Below are 19,713 nucleotides of genomic sequence, written 5' to 3' on the forward strand. Positions count from 1 at the left end.
ATTCCAAGATATCTTTCGTAAGTAAAAAGGATTCCTAGATATTTCCAAAACATGAAAATATCTAGAAATCCTTTAACTTTTTTTTTTAGTTTTTCTTAAAATATAAATTTATGAAAAACAAATAAGAATGTTTCTCAAATAGTAGGCAACTTTCAGATCCCACAGTTCTACATCTCCAAAAATATAAAAATCTGAATCTTTCTATGTTAGCAAAAACCATTATAAAGTAAAATTTGAACATTTGAACACGAAACCTAGAAATTAAATTTTAATTTGAAATTTTGGCACCTATCATCGTAGTCAAAAAGATGCCATGAAAATGAATCCACGAACACCATCGAAAATGGTAAAATAACTTTACCAAAACATAAGAAAATTATTTTGCATTGAATTGGTATTAAACGTTGTGCAATAGTTAATTAATTATAGGATCTCATTTCATAAGGATAACGATAAGTAATTATAGTAAATGATAAAGACTTGTTTAAATATTATCTAATTAATTCAAAACATAGAAAACTGATCATTTTTCTTTTCTATATAGACTAGTGCGAAAGGAATAAAATTTAAAGAGGCTGACAAAGTCACTTTAAGAACGAATATTATTTTATTTCTAGGACATGTTCTATCTAGAGCCTGTTATAATGCTACAAAAAATTAATTGAAGTGTTTTTGTAAGCTGTTAACGGAACTGAATGTAGTAAAAATGTTTTGTTTTTTTACAAAAAGAAAAATATTTATTTAATGTAAAAATAATACTTTAGGGTGACTACGGCTAGCAACATTGAAATGCTCTTGTTAAGTAGAACAGTGTAAAAAATTGCTATATAATTAAGTTATCAAGTCAGAAAGAAATTTTTCCCGAGACCGTATTATGGATAAGGTATTATATATCCAATCCCTTGAAAGAATAGTTTTTCTTAGAAACCATCTTATTCAAATGGGACTTGAAAATTGCCCCTTGTTTAAACTCTCTCTTATTAACTTATACTTTATACTTAGTGAAGTGTTTCATTAGTACATATTTAATGATTAATCTATCTAATGATGCACCATTATACATCCATTAATAATTATTTTTCAAACATGTCTGAGAACGAGAGGCCTTAGTTTAGGTTATAAAAATGATAACAGGATCAAAGGGGAGTTAAAAGTCTGCCAATATTTACTTTATTAACTATTGAGTAATCGTATCTTGAGGTATAATTATGAGACAGAGAAGAAATATGTCTAGAGTAATAAATAATAAATTGTTTGATATATGATATATCAAAAAATTTGGCTACAAGAAATACAATGATGATCTTATTTCTTACTTACAAATGTTTAATCAGGCCTACAAAAAAGAAACTTATGAAAATTTGATTCTCTATTTTTTCCTAATGTTCAAGTTTGAAACCGAAAATAGAAAAGAACTAATTTTTCTTTCGTTACTTTTTGTTTACGCAAATAACAGTTTTATTGGACAAAAATCATTCATAGCTCTTACGGTACTTAACCGATTAGCTTCAATTATTTATAGTATCATATAGCCAATACAATATATCACATTACAAAATGTTTTCTCAGCCCTGTGATAAATCAAAGATAATCCACTTCTAGAAAAACTTCTATATATGATATACTTTAATTTGGTTCCCATTAAGTCAAGTTTCTTTTGGGATTTGTCAAAATATAGCTACTTCTTTGCCGAGATGTATGGTGAAACTAGATTTTTTTCAATGAGGTGGAGGAGAACTCAAAAGCAACAAAAATGTTCCTGTGGACTATGGTCCAATTCTAAATTGAAAACCAGTTTTGCGTTTGTTTTTTTTTGTTTGTTTTATTAATACGAAATTTAAGTGTTTTTTTAAAAGCAAGTTATGTTTTCTATTGAATAGGGAGAAATTTAAATTAGTTAGTTTTCAACTGCAATATAGGTAACTAGATGAAATTGTCTTTTAAATAAAATTTGTCTTTGTTAAAATTATTTGAAGGAGACCTGCTGATTTTATTCCTGTTCGAGTGTGCAGTCAAAAAGACTGAATGTGTGGGACTGCACCGAAATTTATAAAAGTGTTTATTTGATAACTGTGGCTCTACTGGGCTTAAAAAATAGATATTACGTGTAAGCATAGTGTAGATGTAATTGATAGTTGAATATCACTAGAAAGTTTTTTTTAATATGTATATTTATATGACTCAATCTCAAGGACTTAATTGCATAATGATTAGAATTAACACTACTTGTCGTCAATAAAAGAGCTCAGGAATAGTTACTAACAAAATATACGTATATGAGCTGGACAGGATTTCGTCGAGGTATACGTTCGAATTTTCCTAATAAAATTTTTATAAAAGTATATAGTATGCGTAAATTTTTTCTAATTTATATTTTATTGTATTAAATCATATATAAATGTTTTGCAATGGATTACACTATTTGATTAAATAAACAGCCAAGTATAGGGAAGTAAATTGTTATTTTAATCGAAATGGAATATATATATTTTAGTTAAAAAAATATTAAAAAATGCAAAATGTGTCAGTTTTATATATAGAAATCTCTAGCCAAAACAGGCAGTTCAAATTTGACCACCTGTTGGAGAAATTGAATTTGTTTAAACATTTTTCTAAATCAACTTGGAATCTTTATTCTTAGTTCATACTTAGATCAAATTCAGATGTTTTGGTCAAATCGTACGAAAGATTGAGTTTCTATTTTTCTAATGATATTATTAAAGTATAGATATGGAGGTAAAATAATAAAGTCACTAAAATAAATTTCAATTAACATAAATAGCAATGGAATTCGATTTTTTCCATTTGGTATATTTTGGCAGCGTCCTCTAATAAAAAATTGAAAATGATTAGATGAGTACTCTAGGAGCTATAAAAGATTTTCATAATTATTGTGATACAAAACTAGCATTACAAAGCAAACATATACTGTAAAATATGTTCGTTAATAGAGTTTATTTTCGGTTTCAGCACACCAGAGCACATAAAGATCATCACATAAAGAAAATTTCAAAAGTTTCGTTTGGTCCATGTCCATCCAATATGGCCAAGGGTTAGAAACTACTAAATGATTTTTTTTTACAATATGATACATGTAATTTATTATACATTACTATTAACAGAATTGTTAGAAAATTCAGGTATAACTTTCATGTTAATTGATTAAAAATTACTCATTATGGATGACGTATTCTATGGTAGGTTTTAAAATTAGTTACAAAGATTATTGAACGGCTAATCGATCAGTAAGGTAAAAAAATGTTGACTTTAAAACATCTTAGCATCATAACTGACACTTGAAAAAAAATATGATTACTAAACATATAAAATACAATTGTACAATACAATAATTTAATACAATAATTTGTAGTATAATATCTATCTATACATATTATATATTTATACATGATTTAAATAATGCAAAGTGATTCAGAATATTTTATGTTGAGAGAAAATAAATTTAATTCCATACTGATATAGGTATGAAATTCAACTTATTTAAGACTTCCGTTCTTATTGTTGATTTTTACAGGGGCGCAAGCTTAATTTTTTTCGGAGAAGATAAGGTGTAGTAGGAAGAAGGTATTGTTTAAGATAAGTGCTACTAAAAATAAAAAGATTATGTTGAAGGGTATGTAAAATAATTTTTTTTATAGATTCCTGAGAGTGGGGTAGGGCGGTTATATCCCACTATGTTCCGAGTATTTATAAGCTATGTTTTTATTATTATTTTTTTTTAGCTAATACTCTACATATATTATTCATCCTTTCGATTATAATATATGGGAAGATCTGTTGCGGTCCGAAATTTGTTCAAAAGTAAAATTACTCACAAACGCATAAATACACTCACATAATCTCATCCATTCACAAGAAAAATTTGTCATGGTCACCCCTATTTTTAATATTACCTATAATATACCTATTAAGAGAATGTCAATCTATAATGAATTACATTTTGGAGTTACGAGGAAACTGTACGCTCGAGTGTATGACAAAAAAAATTTTTAATTTTATTTAGGACGGATTTTCAATTTTTTTTTTTGTATTCAAAGCGGATTATAGCTGCTTAATGCCACATAAAAGTAGACACGGCGCTCAGTGGTTCAAGACTTAAAATATATGTTCAAAATGAATCACTCCATCGTAAATCACTTTAAATGAACCAAAAATCAATATATTTACAAGAACGATACACGGGAATGTTGCAAAATTCCGGTTCAATTAAAATAACTAAACAAATTATTTCTGTATGTATGTGCTGGAGTGGGATTGCTCTATAAATACCGCGCTTCCTATTTCCCGGACCTGGGTTCAAATCCAGCTGTGAGGTCGGAAGACCTCTCGGGGCACACCCAGCCACTATAAAGTGGGTACGTGCTTGCTTTCAAAGTACTGCACCCCTGCCCTCTTAGGTTGTAGTGGGACAAGTTATTTTATTTTATGTACATTAGAAAAAAAATTGTTTGCACATAAATGTATAAAAACGATTTTTTCGGTTATGGGTGGTTTTTGCAAGATTATATTGTTCTTTGTAAATAATAATGACCGTTTTATCGAGAAGTACGTAGATTGTTTTTAAACATTTGACTCGTAAAATAAAGTCTTAGTTCATAATCTGCAGTCAAACAACAAACATAAAAAATACTCATAATATTAAAATACTATGGAAAATGAACATTGGCCATTTAGGCAAAATCTGAAATTATTCAAACTGAAGATGAAGCTGTGGCGTTGGTTAGAAAAACCAACGGTTGAGGCACAATTTTGGAATAAAAGGGCTTACGATGACCACCAGTTGATGTTGACGAGGTTCTGCTGCAAACTGTTGTATGAAATCGTGAAAATAATTGCGTAATTTCTAGGGAGTGTGAGTGTGAAAACCAAAAAAAAAACCGTGATTTTTTTTGTGAAAAAAAGAAAACCGTCATTCACCACTTTCTTTAAGAGAAGAATGTTGTAATTCTGCAGAGGTTGAGATTGCGGTGCAAAAGTTTTTCGAAAGCCATCCTAAAGAGTAATATCAGCATCGAGCACCTGATAGATAACAATAGTAGACAATAGTAGGATCATACTGGGCTATATTTTTGACATAAATTTTATATTGATATCATTTGGATAATAAAATATTTTTTTGCGGCATAAAATGTGTGTATGTGTTCTTTGATTACAGCAGACTAAGAGTTACAATTTTGGAACCGATTAGACTGAAATGATGATACCTAAATTGTTCACATCTGGGTTCTGAACTACTGCGCGTCGAGCGTGCCCTAAATTATTCGAACTGGCATGTGTTCGATTCCTACCTAAATCAGATGATATTTCTTTTAATTAAATATACATGGGAACAAAGATTTTCATTGCTACTACGTAAGATTTTTTTTCAATACTTTAGACATGTCCTTTGTGTTAGTATAGATATCAGATATGTATAAAAATGACTACAAGGTTTTATAAAGAAAATTGATAAGTGATATTTGGTTTTTCGAAAGCCTGTCCTAGAGGATGTAGGTAACCTAATTATTAAAAAATATATCGATGATTGTTATGATTTTGATGTACTTAACTGTCAGACTCGGGTACTACGCTAATAAAAATTGATTAAAAAACGAATTAACGACTATTTTTTCCGTTCATTGCTTATTCATATTATAATTTATTTATTGTTAGTTCAATTTATGATGAAACTGAAAAATTAAGGAAAATCCTACATCTGAATTTATATGTTGTGGAATTATATTTACAACATGTACTCTAATCTCATAATTGAAATGAGTAAAAGCTCATTGAAAATAAAAAGTTTTTTAAATATGAAATTGAATGGTACAATAAACAAACAAAATTTATAGTGATGATTCGAACCACATATTTTCAAAATAAGAAACATGTGATGAATAAATGCACTATCTTCATTTTTTTTTATTTCACATCCAAAATAATAGTAACCCGAATCTGCGTCAGAATAATATAATATATTTCTGTAGTATACATATCAAGCCTTTAGTAATAAAATATTTTTGTTTCCATTCATTCATCCATAGATTTTATTTTATTACATTTTAATTTTCAAGTAAACACTAAATATTATCTATATTTACAAGTTATTTATGTACACGTATTGTATGATGAACAAAGGTCAGCTGCTTTAGAAATAATAGAAAACTTTTCCCATTTCTTTCAGTATAACAAATAAGTTTAAAATAATTAATATATCTATAATAATTATTAAGTGATAGTAATAAAATGTAATTCAAGATTTGCAATATATTTATTAATATTCTAATCATTTTCATATTCCAAAAAATATTGGTTTCCAGCTTGTAAAATATTTGTAGTTGAGCGGTAGAGGTTCTGACCCTTTTTTTTTTTAATGAACGAATCTGTTTCATATGTTGTCTTAACATATTAAGTTCTCACTTAAGACACAATTGATGGACCTTGTAGGAAAGGGAATCATGGTTTCACTAACGGATCTTAGGAACGTTTAGCAAGTTAAAAAAAGAGATGAATTTGGAGGCCCGTTGCAGCAAAGTTTTGTGGTATTATGCTTCACAAAATATGAAGATATTAGAAGGTTGTTATGTATATTAATAATTTAATATTGGTTATTACTTCTATTATTCTATTTATAATGTAATTTGCCATCTTATTTTAGTATTATGATGTGTTAAAAGAACAATTAAAAACAGGATGAAATCCTTGGTGGTTTAATTGCTATTCCATGAAAATCGAATTTAGTTTGATAGATGATACTAACAGACAAGAAACAACAGGCAAATATACATAAAAGTATACTTTTTTTTTAATATTGAATCCAAAAACAAATTACCATGTAATATGTTTGGTATGTTCCGAATGCGGTAATTTACAACCAAGAAACATAATGTAAACCCACCATAAATTTAGGTATATTATGCAAAACTGGGACTACACATTGTTCCCTATCTGAATTCTATAATTTTAAATTGGGAACTAGAGAACATTTTTTTTTTTTTGAATAAAGCATGTGCGGAAAAAACCAGTCTTGAAAAATATGAGGCCTCCCTATGGGCCGAGGCTTTTACCACTTTGCCTCTCCATGACCTTGCTTGGTAAGTCGGATCGGGTGGATCAAACTGTCCAGCCTACAAAATGAACAGATACCTCTACACTGGCTGCCGTCTCGATGCATCATGGGCTTCTCCAGGATTAGTTTTATTTAGAATGCCAGTGATATTACCATTTTTGTACAAGTAAAAATGGTTACTAAAAAGAGATATTTTGCCCTTCCTTGACTTATGTTTTAGCATTGCCTTCTTATTACTAACGATGATTAGACATGGAAAATAGAAAGATGACATGATGTCTAGCATGAAAAAGTCTGAACTGATGATTTTCAGTGAAACTCCTGGTCCGTATTTGTAAGTAAACGAAAGATTGTACAAGTGATAAACTATGGTATAAACTTCTTATATCATAAATATAACTTCTACATACCTTAAATATAAACTTCTTATATCATAAATATAACTTCTCTTCATAGTAAAGAAATAATGAGAGAAGCCTTTTGTGGGCAGATATTTTTAACACACATCAGATTTAGGTTAGGTAACAACAAAAATTAACCACTATCTAAAACGGTAGTAGATACTTAAAATTATTATCTTGTAAAAAAAAAAACTCTTTGTATAAATAAAGACTAGGAAACACATATATAAACATATCAGCTCGCTTCTGACTTACGGCGGAGCACGCCTTCAAGGGAGTGGAACTGCTTGGGAAGGAAGATCAGAAGCTCAGACGGTCGACGTCCCGTGGGTGGTACCGTTGTTGGCGGGGAGGGTTACCTCGGGGAGGGGGCCGAGGGAGTGCTGGCGGGCACAATCCAAGGATGTGAGTGTAGTGAGGACTGAGCCCCTCCCCGTGGGCCTTTGCCCTCGGGCAGCGCCACCTCCCGGCCCCCCGCCGCCACCGGTCCCTCCGGCCTTTAGTCGAGCAGCCCGCTCCGTGCACAGTCCGTACCTGAAACGTAAGGTTCATTGTTGAGAGTTGTTAAAGCAATAAATCAGTATATACAGCTTATATGTATCAGAACACGAGGGCACTGTTTCATAATAAAGTACAAACTAATACTAAAAGTCTTGTAGATTTATCTTCATTCAATTACACAGACTTGTACAATAGTAACTTGTATTTAGTATTTTTTAATTCCTGTAATCCATCATCCATCATATCATGAAAAAATAAGTATCAATATTATTACCACACTAGTTTCTACACTTGTACTATGAACATTTCAGTTTTCATTATGAATCAGGGCCCAGGAAGGATTTTCGGAATATGAGGGAATTCAATAGCAACAAAAGAAAACATGAAAGCGAATGAAGGGATTAACTATAAGGCATGTTCAATAAGAGAAAAACAGAGAACCCAATACAGATGATCACACAATCATTTACAGTATCGATAACAGCAAAAGAGGGAGATAGTGGTTTTTAGAATAAGACTTGTGAAAGCTGATTGTATTTCTCGCTGATAAACAACCAAATATTATAATCCAATATTGAAATAAAGCCAATGGTACCTCAGTGCATCTATAAACATCGTTTATGACAAAGTCGTGCATGTCATATAAACATTATATTTGAACTCAGACAACGCTGAGTTAAAATTTCGTTCCACTTTATTTTTGGCGAAGCATGATTGCAAATTTTAATTTGGCCTTCATGCACATTCGTGTGGAAGAAACCTTTTTGAAAACTAGTTTGTTTGTTCTAAGATTAATATTTCAGTTTTTATAGAGACTTATATTCACTCTAACTTTATAATTCTCTTGTTACATTTTCTCCTCATAATTAATATTTCTAATTATTACATCTAAGTAAAATGTTTGAATCCACAATTTTACAAAAAAAAAAAAAGTATAATGATTTGTGAAATGCTTATTTGGTATTGAACATTTTTATCTCTTATTTCTTATAAGAACAACAACGCTATTGGGACTAAAATTTAATTTTTATTTACATTGTTGATGTCACAACCTTATTTGCTTATATTTCCTTCATTACTGTCCACGATAACTAAGCTCATTCATGCAAAAAATTAAATATGAATTGCTACAAACCATGAAGGGTCAGGGGTTCTGTACTTTGTAAGGGAATACTGTTACTATACCAACGGTTGTGCAAGGAGCTGATTTGGTCAGAATAACGTTCGACCGCCAGATTTTTACCTAATTAAGGGTACTCAATTTAAGTGGCTGGATGGGCCCCAGGAGGGCTTTAGAACAGGATGCACTTCATGCAAGAAGTGAAAAATACTGCTGTCCTTAGACTACAATTGTCTCATTTTTTTTTTTAAATCAAGAAAGAAATTTGGTTCAGAGTCTGTCTCTTTGTAGCCAAATCTTTGTTCAGTTACTCCGATTTTTATGAAATTAGATTGTGCTGATTGGCTTATAGATGATCCTGTATTAATTAAACAAATTCCACACACTTTTGATCACGCATGTGCAAACTTTTATTTCGAAAACGATTGGTAAAAATGCTCTAGTATCAATTTTAATAAATTTCATCCACTACATTCACTTACACATACTCGATAGTTACGGGGTAGGATAGTTTAAAATAAAAAACGGTATCGTATTTTCAAAAGAACAATTATTAACCTTTCAATTCAGGCAATTGTGCAATCGAAAAAATAGTGAAAAAGCCATACCGATGAATATTATTTGTAGTGTCATTGTTATATAATATTGAAAATAATTTAAAGAGAATCTTAAAAACAGTTTTTTAAAAGAATTTAAAGGAAAATTAAATTCCTTCTCTCACTATTTAGCTTTGAGGGAAATTCATCCTTGATAAAAAATTATAAATTGTTTTACATAAGTTTTATTTAAGAATAGTGAGTAATTATTTCACTAGCTAGGAATTATTAATTGAATAATTATAAAACTCCAGTACTGGAGGGAGGGGATGTATTTTATAATTAACTATATATTGAGATCTTTGGGATTCGTTGAGTAATGATTTCAATGGATATTATTAACTAAGACCCTTGTTCAAAACGAAAGATTTTTGAAACAAGGAGGTGCTGAATGCTGTAAGGATATAGCTACTTGCGCTTGAAACACACGCCCCATAAAGTCGAGGTTGTTATCTTTTGTTAAAGACACTCACATTCGCTAGCGAGCTTTAGCCAGAGGCAGTCTTCTGTTCTTCACTTCTATTCTGTAAAGAAAACAATGAGTGGGTAAGGATACTTCCGAAGGGCCCTCCGGTAACCGAGAAGAGGGTAGATGGAGGGACATGGGGACAAAAAAATGAAGCATGAATACATGAGTAAATCACCTTCCTTCTGTATCTGATTCGCACCCTCGCTATCCATCATCGTCATCTGCAGTTTCCATAGCCCCCCAATCAAAATTCATTAACCTCAATCATAAATATTCTGTTTTGGCCACCTTTCATACCCGTACTTACAATAGATTTAGTATTTAACTTTCACATTCTCTCTTGTTCAACCGACCCTTCAATTGTAAACAAATACTCTTTTCGTTATCTGACGTCTTATTTTCATTTCAATTAATTTCATACATTCCACAAACAATATCCAACTAGCCAATCAAAAATGAAGTAACGCCTGGCCTAAGGTTGAAGGCGCACTTCATACAACTGTGGTAAGAGAAAAAAGTCTCAATACAGCCCTTCAAGGAGCGATTCTGGGCAAGATGGAGAAGGTTTCCGTTTCTGAACTTTTCATATGGTTCCCTATTTTCTTCTTCTTTTTTTCTCCTAGTATCATTTTTTGTTATTGGTACTCCATAAACTTTTATAATAATAATAAAAAACAAAGAACAATGATTTTGAAGTTTTACTTCCTCCCCATCGAACGAGGGTAGCGAAGCTTTGTATTCATACAGAAAATGAAAAAACTTTAAGTCCTCGGAATGAAACATTTTCACTCTCATTTCAAGTTTTAGGCATCAAGGAACAAATTTGGTTTCCTGGCTCTTTGCTTGCAGTCAAACTTGAGTTAGGGTACACTCGATTGAATCGTAATCTGATTTTGATGGCATTTTCAGAGATTTCTAAGTAGTAGAATAATATTACACACATGTGAAATTTCCGTCTGTCGGTTTAGATGTTTTCAGTAATACAGCTTCCATAATCCAAAATTTCAAAAAAAAATTATTAGGATGGTTATTTAGATTTTGAAGAACATATTTAAATTTTTAATAAACCTCACAGTGGAAGTAAATGAGTGAAATTATGAGATAAATAAAGATTAATGCTCTATCTATAAGTAATATTTTTAATTAAAGATAGTGAGAAAGAGGAAAATGAGATAAGTGAAGTTAACTTTAATTTATAAGGTCATGATTTATTAATGTAGCCATCCCTTTGATAGTCTTTAGGTTAGGGAGTTGGGTTACCGGAGTCTGCTACTTGAGGATTCCAACTTCTATCCACTCCGTTTAAAATTAAAGAAATCCTGAGGTCTTAATTTCAAGTTTTTTTTTTAAATACTAATGCAGCTGTTATTAGTGGTTTTATATATTGAAAATTTTCACTAAAGTGTTTTGCTGCTTCCATATGTGCTAAGAAATTCATACCAGTCAGTGAATAAGTTTAAATATTTACGTAATGTGTTTAGATATTGTTTCATTTCATCATTTCGGACTAAGTAATAACTTATAAACTAACAACAATTAGTAACTAGTTACTTTTTAATACAGTTGAACCGCGTTCATTCGGAATAATGTGGTGGGATGTTCCAGATAAGAAGTAATTTTATTACTTTTTTTTTAATGGGTTTATTTATTTTTTGTGGGTCTTGAGAATCAATCAACAAGACAACTATTTTGACGCGACATTTTGCACCTTGATTGCTGGTCAAGCCCTACAATGAAAAAGCAGTTTTTTAGAAAAAATAATTTCTTCAACTGATTATTTTAAAACCTAAAAGTACAGAGCATAATTCACGATTAATAACTTCAAAAAAGACTTAAAATTGTGTATTAGTTGAATGTTCTACATTTTTGTGATACCACTTGCTATGTATCGAGGGTTAAACATTTCGACAACAATATGGTAAATGTCCTTATATGATTTAGCCACATTTGGGAGGATGCCTGTTCCCCGGAAACCCCTGTCAATGCAGACAGGGGCACCTGTGTTTGTATCCCACATTAGTCTTCTATACCTGTTTTTCACACCTGAGGTAAAAGGTTTTAAGGCAGGTAATGACCGAAAGTTATCATTTCTGTTTCCCACCCCCTCTCAGGGCCTAGGATAGACGCTCAGCTTGTGGGCGTGGAAACATGATAGCCAATGAGGAAATAAGGTTCCCAAAAGGTGACGCCCTTTTTGAAACAAGTGGGGCAGAAATAGAGAGAACAGCTTGAAGACAAAGACACAGAAGTAAGCAGACCGAAGAGAGAGCAAGATGCACTTTGACCAGACGAAGTCCTAAGAACGGCTATGATACCTGGGCCCTGTTTCATAATGAAAGCTAATAGTATTAGTTCATGGTACAAGTGTAGAAACTAGTGCGGTAACAATACTAATACTTTTTTTTTTTATGATACAGGAATTAAAAAATACTAAAGTACAAGTTACTATTGTACAAGTCAGTGTAATTGAATTAAGATAAATCTAAAAGACTGATATTATTAGTTTGTACTTTATTATGAAACAGGGCTTTGGATGGCATCCTTTATGAACAAGACAACACCTACGCAACTACACTCAACGGCATGAATAATTCAAATCAGCTGTTATAAGTATATATTAGGCAATGAGTAATAATGTAATAATGATATTTTATGGCAACCATTTATCTGAATCATTTCAATCATTTTAATACATCATGTATCAATAAATTGTAAATAAATACTTAGTTCCTTTATGTAGTTTATTTACTATTATATTACACAGTACCACCCCTTATTATATTATATAATTAATAGTAACAACATTTTATAAATATAAAGATATTTAATTGGTAAACTGGTAAATACACAAAAAGCCTTTGGAAAAGAATCCAATTATAATAATATTTTGCAGGACTCAGTATAAATTAATTAATTAACTTATTTTTGGATAATTGCCTTCAGCGATTCTTCTGGCATCCCGACTAAATCCCGAGACAGTACATAGCACACTAACTCAATTTGGGCCAGAACTGAATAGGGGTGAAATGGAAAAAAAATAAATGTTGGCTTGTTCTGGATAATTTCTTTTATATTTCTCTTGAAGATGTTTTATTTCTCTAATTTATGATTATTGTTGTATCAAATTATAATTTATGTCTTGTTAGTGTGAAATGTATGATGAGAGCAGTTTGGTCTGGTTTGTTAGGGTTTTTTGTAAGAGCTACAACTATATTTTGTTTCTATACTCTTCGTTTGAGATACTTTTTTTACCGAGGTTCCAAAATAGGATTTCCTGCAGTTCTCTTCACAGTGAATTTCATACACTACATTAGATTGTAGCTCTATTTTGTCTTTATCTTTGGTATTGGTGTAAATTAATTTTAAATTATACCCTGTACATTTTAATTTTTCAAATAATGAATTGAATAAATAAAAAAACTACTATTTTTTCATTTTTCGGTATACAAAGCTAATGTGAACTTTATTAGTTACATATTATAATTATTATGTCGATGCATATAATAATTCGAGTTAGATTACCAGAGGTACACAAAAACATTGCATGCCACAAATTGTCATAAACATTTTTGACAGAGGAACTTTTTTTTACGGGGTTATAGATTTTAAAGGCATCCGCATTTTCGTTGAGTTTGTAGGCCCCAACTTGAGTTCAAACTAGAGAACGAAATAAAAAAAACATTAAAGTACTTGCCTTGTCTACATATAGAAGGAATAAAATATATGGATCCAATTTGTTATTATAAATGTAAGTTAGACAATAAAATAGTTTGAGAGATGAGACTTGCGCGATCGCTTCGGGGGGATTGGAGCCCTCCAGATTATTACAGGATGTCTGGAAATATTGACTCCTACAACTTCGTGTATCACGTCGTGCTTTATCGTGCATAAAGCATCAAGAACTTAAGAGTTAACACTACAAGTGACTATAATGAACTGAATCAAAACTTTTTAGCTTGAATGATGAGAATCGAAAGAGGAAAAGGAAGTACCTCTAAGAAAAATTGTTATCACCATTTTAGCCTCTATTTTAAGAATTTGACATAATTATATTAAATAGGAATTTTCTATGTGTTTTCTAAATAAGATTGAATAAAAGACAAGATTCATTTTGCTCTCATATTATATATTTGAAATTAAATAAAAACGTACCATGTAAACATGTTTTTATAACTGCATCGCTAATTAAAAGTTACTATTACTATTTTGTAATATAATATATTGTAACAAAAGAACATATTACAAGAAAATAGCAATAAAAAGTTCATATAAGATGGGTTCGTATAGCGGAGGAATCTGTAGATACAGTGGAAGACATAGGATAATATGTGTAAAACGTTTTAAAAATGTGTGGATTTTAATGGTTAATCTATATTGTGTACAAATGTACAGTATAAAAATTTAACAATTAATTATTATATGTACGAACATTACATATTACAAGTATAAATAAATACTTATTGTCAAGCTTAGTAATTTACATAATTTCCTTAGTATTCTATTTCTGGAGAATATTCCTTTCTTTATCATGAGCTACACTCGGAAACATTTCTCCAAAATTCCGTAAATAGCACCGTATATTTCATTTCTTTCTTAGGAATGACTTAGAACTCTCTCATATCCAATCCTTACAATCCAAAACCCTTCGTAAAATCCTCAATGCTCAATGCTTACTTTGTCACAAATAAAATCATTCATAAAGACCTAAATGTTCCATATGTAACGGATCTAGCCCGAACCAGGTATTTTCCTTCCATTATAAACTACCTAACCACCCAAACCCACTAATTTCTAACCTTGCTTCATCTTCCATTCCTGACTATCCTCCGAGGCGCCTGAAAAGAAGATAGCCACGAGATCTGCTAATGTAAAAACTTCATTATAGTACTACCAATAGGTAGTTTCTCTACACGCCTGTATTACTCCATAATAACATAGATCAAATCTATTAAATATATAATTATGTACAGTTATAAATTCCAATAAAAATAATTTTAAAAAAGGAATGACTTAGGGGTTGCGCCAGCCGAAAAGCAGGATAATTTCACAATATCCTTTCCCCACATTTACACTTTATACTGAATTTCATCTAAGCCATGCAGGAGCCTTCAAAGAATTCCTCACTTCACCGATTTCTCTCTTCTTAGCTTCTAAAGCGAGCCCAACGAGGTCTAATGCCTTTTAAAAACATTCAAAACTTGAATTCCAGGAACAGAATGTACCTACCTTCCTGATCCTCGAATTACTAATGCATCTGATACATTTTATGATTATTTGTAAGGTTTTGGGTTATCACAAACAAAAACGAACATAGACAAATGAATAAATAATTTAATCTCAAGTTAGAAGGGAAGAAAGTGAATAAAAAAATTATTAGTATTAACAATTATTAACAAATTGAAACATGTATATATATGTGTATATAAGAATACATTAGCACTAATACATACTATAATGGTTACTTAAGCTATGTAAGTAGTTATAATTATATCCATCTATGCACTCCATCTCACTAATTACGATCAATACAAATAATTACTAATTAATTTGGATAGCGCTATCCTGTTTACCTTTCACCCATAAGCTACAGTAAACAGTAATTTTAGGATTAATTATGTTTTTGACGAACTGGAATATTATTTGTATTAATTTCTTTTAATGATGTTTTTAAAAAAATCTTTTCAGAAATTCCCACACTTTCTCCAAAGTCCAGGAGAACGCAAAGTTCTGCTTAGTAAGAAATCAGTATCTTATTAACCGAAAAAATTACCACATAAAAATGATGGTTACTGCATTTAAATACTAATTTTACTACATAAACTTTAGAAAATTGATGATAGCTTTTATGGTGTTTTATAAAAAAATTTAAATCAAAGAAATTTTTTTCGGATCACAGTGAAATATAGATAGCCACGAGATCTGATAATGTAAAATCTTCATTATAGTACTACCAATAGGTAGTTTCTCTACACGCCTGTATGAGATATATTATATAAATATATGAGATATATTTTTAAAAACGATTTTTCTCTTTTTTTATTTTTAATTTATTATAATCATAATACATTATGTTACAAATACAGTGAAGTCTCAGTTATACGAATATGAGGGGGTACCAACAATTCTTCGTATAAGTGAATATTTCGTGTAAGTGAATACGCAATACATATGTATTATGGATGTATATTTTTAAGATTTTTTTTCTCGTACTTAGTAGGTACATAAACGTATGTTGTATGCAGTTGAAAGAAAAAACAATTATTTATTGTATAAAAATTTAATTTTTCTTTAATCCGAATTTTTTTATTTTTGACAAAAAAAATTGCGTTATGTTTGTTTCATGTTGCTTTTGGCTGAATACATCATTCTTTCGCATTCTGTTAAGGTGTTAGATTCCTTCTCGCTAATTTCTTTCGCATATATAAAACGTTTTACAACTTCAAATACTTCAAGAGCTTCTGCAAAAGATGGAAGAGGCAAATGATCTTCGTCATCTGAATCGGAATCGTCCGAACTTCCTTCAGTTGGGGTTGTCGCAAATTTTTACGATTAAGTTTCGTATTAATGGATAATTACGTACACATAATTAAGGGGTTTTTGTAGGGGATTGAGAAATTCTTCGCATAACTGAATGTTTCGTATAAGTGAGATTTCACTGTAATATACCTGACTATTTGAGATAAGGTACGAAACACGAAGCACTGATTCATAAGCCACCAATTTGGTGAATTATCTAGTGAACTTTAATCTTAGGACAAAACTCAGACATACCAGAATTCAAAGAACTTAATGAAGAATTACTTCTATGACTGAATGAACTACAATGATCATTGAAAGTATAGATCGTTTAAGGCATGTCTGAATACTATACTGTAACGATAACAGAAAGGAACAAAACATCTGAAATATTAAGAAGATGGTTATAGAAAAAGAAGAGAGAATAATGTTGCTGTTCTGATGCATTTGTTCAATACCTTTCCTATTTCATTTCCAAAAAGTGACTAAAACATTGTAAACGTTTTATTTATGATGGTAATGGTGATATTATGATGGTAATGGTGTTTTGCTAGGTGATTTATGAAATAGAAAATAGTCATCAAAAAAACATATGTTTGTGTTTAATTAAGATAAAATTAAGTCAGTAAGGTGGTTAGGTAGTCAAGTTTGATAACTAAAAATGTAAACTGCAAAAGGTAAGCGACTTGAACAGTTTTATTTTGTTTTTATCTGAAGAAATCTACGAAAAGGCATCAATAACTTTATGAGATTATAAATATATCAGTATCAATGCTGATTAACTATATGTACAAATTATTGAAACAAATATGCTTACCTACTGAGGAGGATGACGACATCCCAGCGATACTGGTGGGTAAGCAGGGCATAGAGGTAGGGGTTTGCGCAGGAATTGAGGGGATAGAAGAAGACCAAAAGGATCTTAGTGTTGGTGACATTAATGAGGGGATAGTCCACAAGGGCAGTAAGACCAAAGAAGGCGATGGGGGCCCAGCAAGCGAAGTCAGTGAAGACGAGGAGGGCCATCCTCTTGGCGACGGTCATGTCAGAACTGTAGAGTGCAGCACCTGCCTCCCGCCCGCGGCGAATGCTGCAGTACATTTTCCCGTAGCAGAGACAGATGACCCAGAAAGCGATCCCGTTAAAGGCGAGCAAGGTGGTCAAGTAGGCCATGTCGATGGAGGCGGACTTCTCCAGGGGCAAGCAGATGCTGGAACATAGAAAGGAAAAATGTTATAGGATAATAGGGCTACTGGAAACATTAAGTCTCTAGATTATAATTTCTTGTTTATTCAATTTTAATTTCTTGAAATAAATGATAACAGATAGTTAAATAAAAATTGTTTATTGTTAAATTTTTAGTAAAAACTCAATGGTAAAGAAAAATCTGGTGTGGTTTGATCGAATCACATTACTCTAACTTACTGCCTTACATACCTACTCAAGTTTTATGTAAATTCATGTACTTGTGTTGAAGTTATTTAGATTTTTCTGATTTGCAAAAAAAAAATCTTAAGCCCATGGAAGGCGAAAACTATAACTAATAATTTTTATTTAATTATTTTTATGTTACTATAATATTTTGAGTGTTTGTCCAGGTGAGAATAAAAATAAATCAGTTTAACAATAACGAAACTGTAATGCAATCGAGAAGGTTCCAGTGGTCTCGGCCCTTCCGAACGGCATTCTTCTTTTTTCTCCTCTAGTTAGTCATAGAATTCTTTAATATTTAGTATTATCTATAGCTTAATATTGCTTACAATACAAGTATTGATAATACTTCAGATGATTGTTTGAAAAATACGCATTTAAGCCCTGTCAGACTATATACTAGGATAAGACCTATCTGACATTAAATACCATTTAATTGTTCGTTGACACACCAAGTTTAATTCAGAATCGTTTGTGTTGTTTTCGGGAAAATCTAAAACGTTTTTACTTCCGCTGAAAACTTGAATTCGAATACTTTCACGATTTAAATACTTTCTCCTACTATATATTCCATATGACAGGTAGGTGAAAAAAATCAGCTATCCTGCAGCTTGGTATCATTCACAAAAACGTTATTTGGGCTACTGTTTAAGCCTCCGATTGTTAAATATGGAAGATTGTTTTAGGATATCTAGATCTAAGACGTATTTATAGGCGAGGAGCTACTCATTCGTGGTTTATTAAACTATATATAGGTGCTCCTATCTAGCAGAAAACGATGATAGTAAAGGCGGAGTAAACGTTTTGCGCCATGATAAAAGGCCCAATATGGCTGCCTTATTGTTGATGTATACTTTAAAATTCATACATAAATTAAGAATCCAAAACGCTGCTAATAACGGTCCTATTTTGGTTTTTTTTTTGTTTCAATGTAGCGTAAATTAAATGACTATGAAGGGTAGTTTTCTTGTATTAAAGTTTCCTATAATTTTTCTCTGCTATTTATTCTTTATTCTAAAAATGAAGAGGTTTGAAGAAGAAACTTCAGAAACAAAATAAAAGACACGACTGGAAAAAATAATTAGTAGGTAAATGAAGGGATAGGAGTAATCACAGTTCGGAAATTGCTCCTTAGAAGTGAAGTAGGTCAGGAACCGAAAGGCAATCACCATTCGATGCCGGGCAGCTTTGATGAACATCAAGCTATTTTTCCGTATTAATTAGGGATATATAATAGGGAAGTGTTTTTTTTTCAATGCGTTATAATCAGTAAAATTTTTACAAGGTCACTAATGTATCTCTTTTGAATATTAATCATTTAAGTAATTTAACTGCTCTTATAATTTATTTATGTGAATAGTTCCTCATCATAATTTTACATTCATTAATTTAAAATTGAATTATAAAATAAAAATTGCTGCAAATTATGACACATTGGTCAAGATCAGAATGTAAATTTTAGTAAAATGATATATTTTTATTACACTTTTACTAAAAAAAAAATGTAGAAAGTTTGCAACGAGAAATGAATTTTCTGAAAACTGTTGCAATTAGAGACAACCTTTCATTTAAGAAATTAGTACATGAAAGTATTGCCACTGTAGATAATTGAA

The 19,713-nt window shown here is 30.9% G+C and overlaps 1 protein-coding gene across 3 annotated transcripts in view; it reads right to left on the reverse strand.

The window, feature by feature from the left end:
- Positions 1 to 6: 6 nt before the first annotated feature.
- LOC106686122 (lutropin-choriogonadotropic hormone receptor) overlaps positions 7 to 19,713 on the reverse strand; it is a 514,005-nt gene continuing 494,298 nt past the window's right edge. For 2 of the 3 annotated variants that reach the window (XM_014429270.3, XM_067049772.1), the window contains 2 exons: positions 17,487 to 17,879; positions 7 to 8,001 (listed from right to left, as the gene is read on the reverse strand). In XM_014429270.3, coding sequence (XP_014284756.1) covers positions 7,776 to 8,001; positions 17,487 to 17,879 — 619 coding nt within the window. In that variant the 3' untranslated portion in view covers positions 7 to 7,775. Of the gene's footprint in view, positions 8,002 to 17,285; positions 17,880 to 19,713 lie in introns of those variants that run through there. The other variant, XM_067049773.1, reaches the window with a different exon arrangement.

The sequence above is a fragment of the Halyomorpha halys genome, unplaced genomic scaffold (genome assembly GCF_000696795.3).
Source record: "Halyomorpha halys isolate HHAL.00 unplaced genomic scaffold, Hhal_1.1 Scaffold780.1, whole genome shotgun sequence".
Classification (NCBI taxonomy): Eukaryota; Metazoa; Arthropoda; class Insecta; order Hemiptera; family Pentatomidae; genus Halyomorpha; species Halyomorpha halys.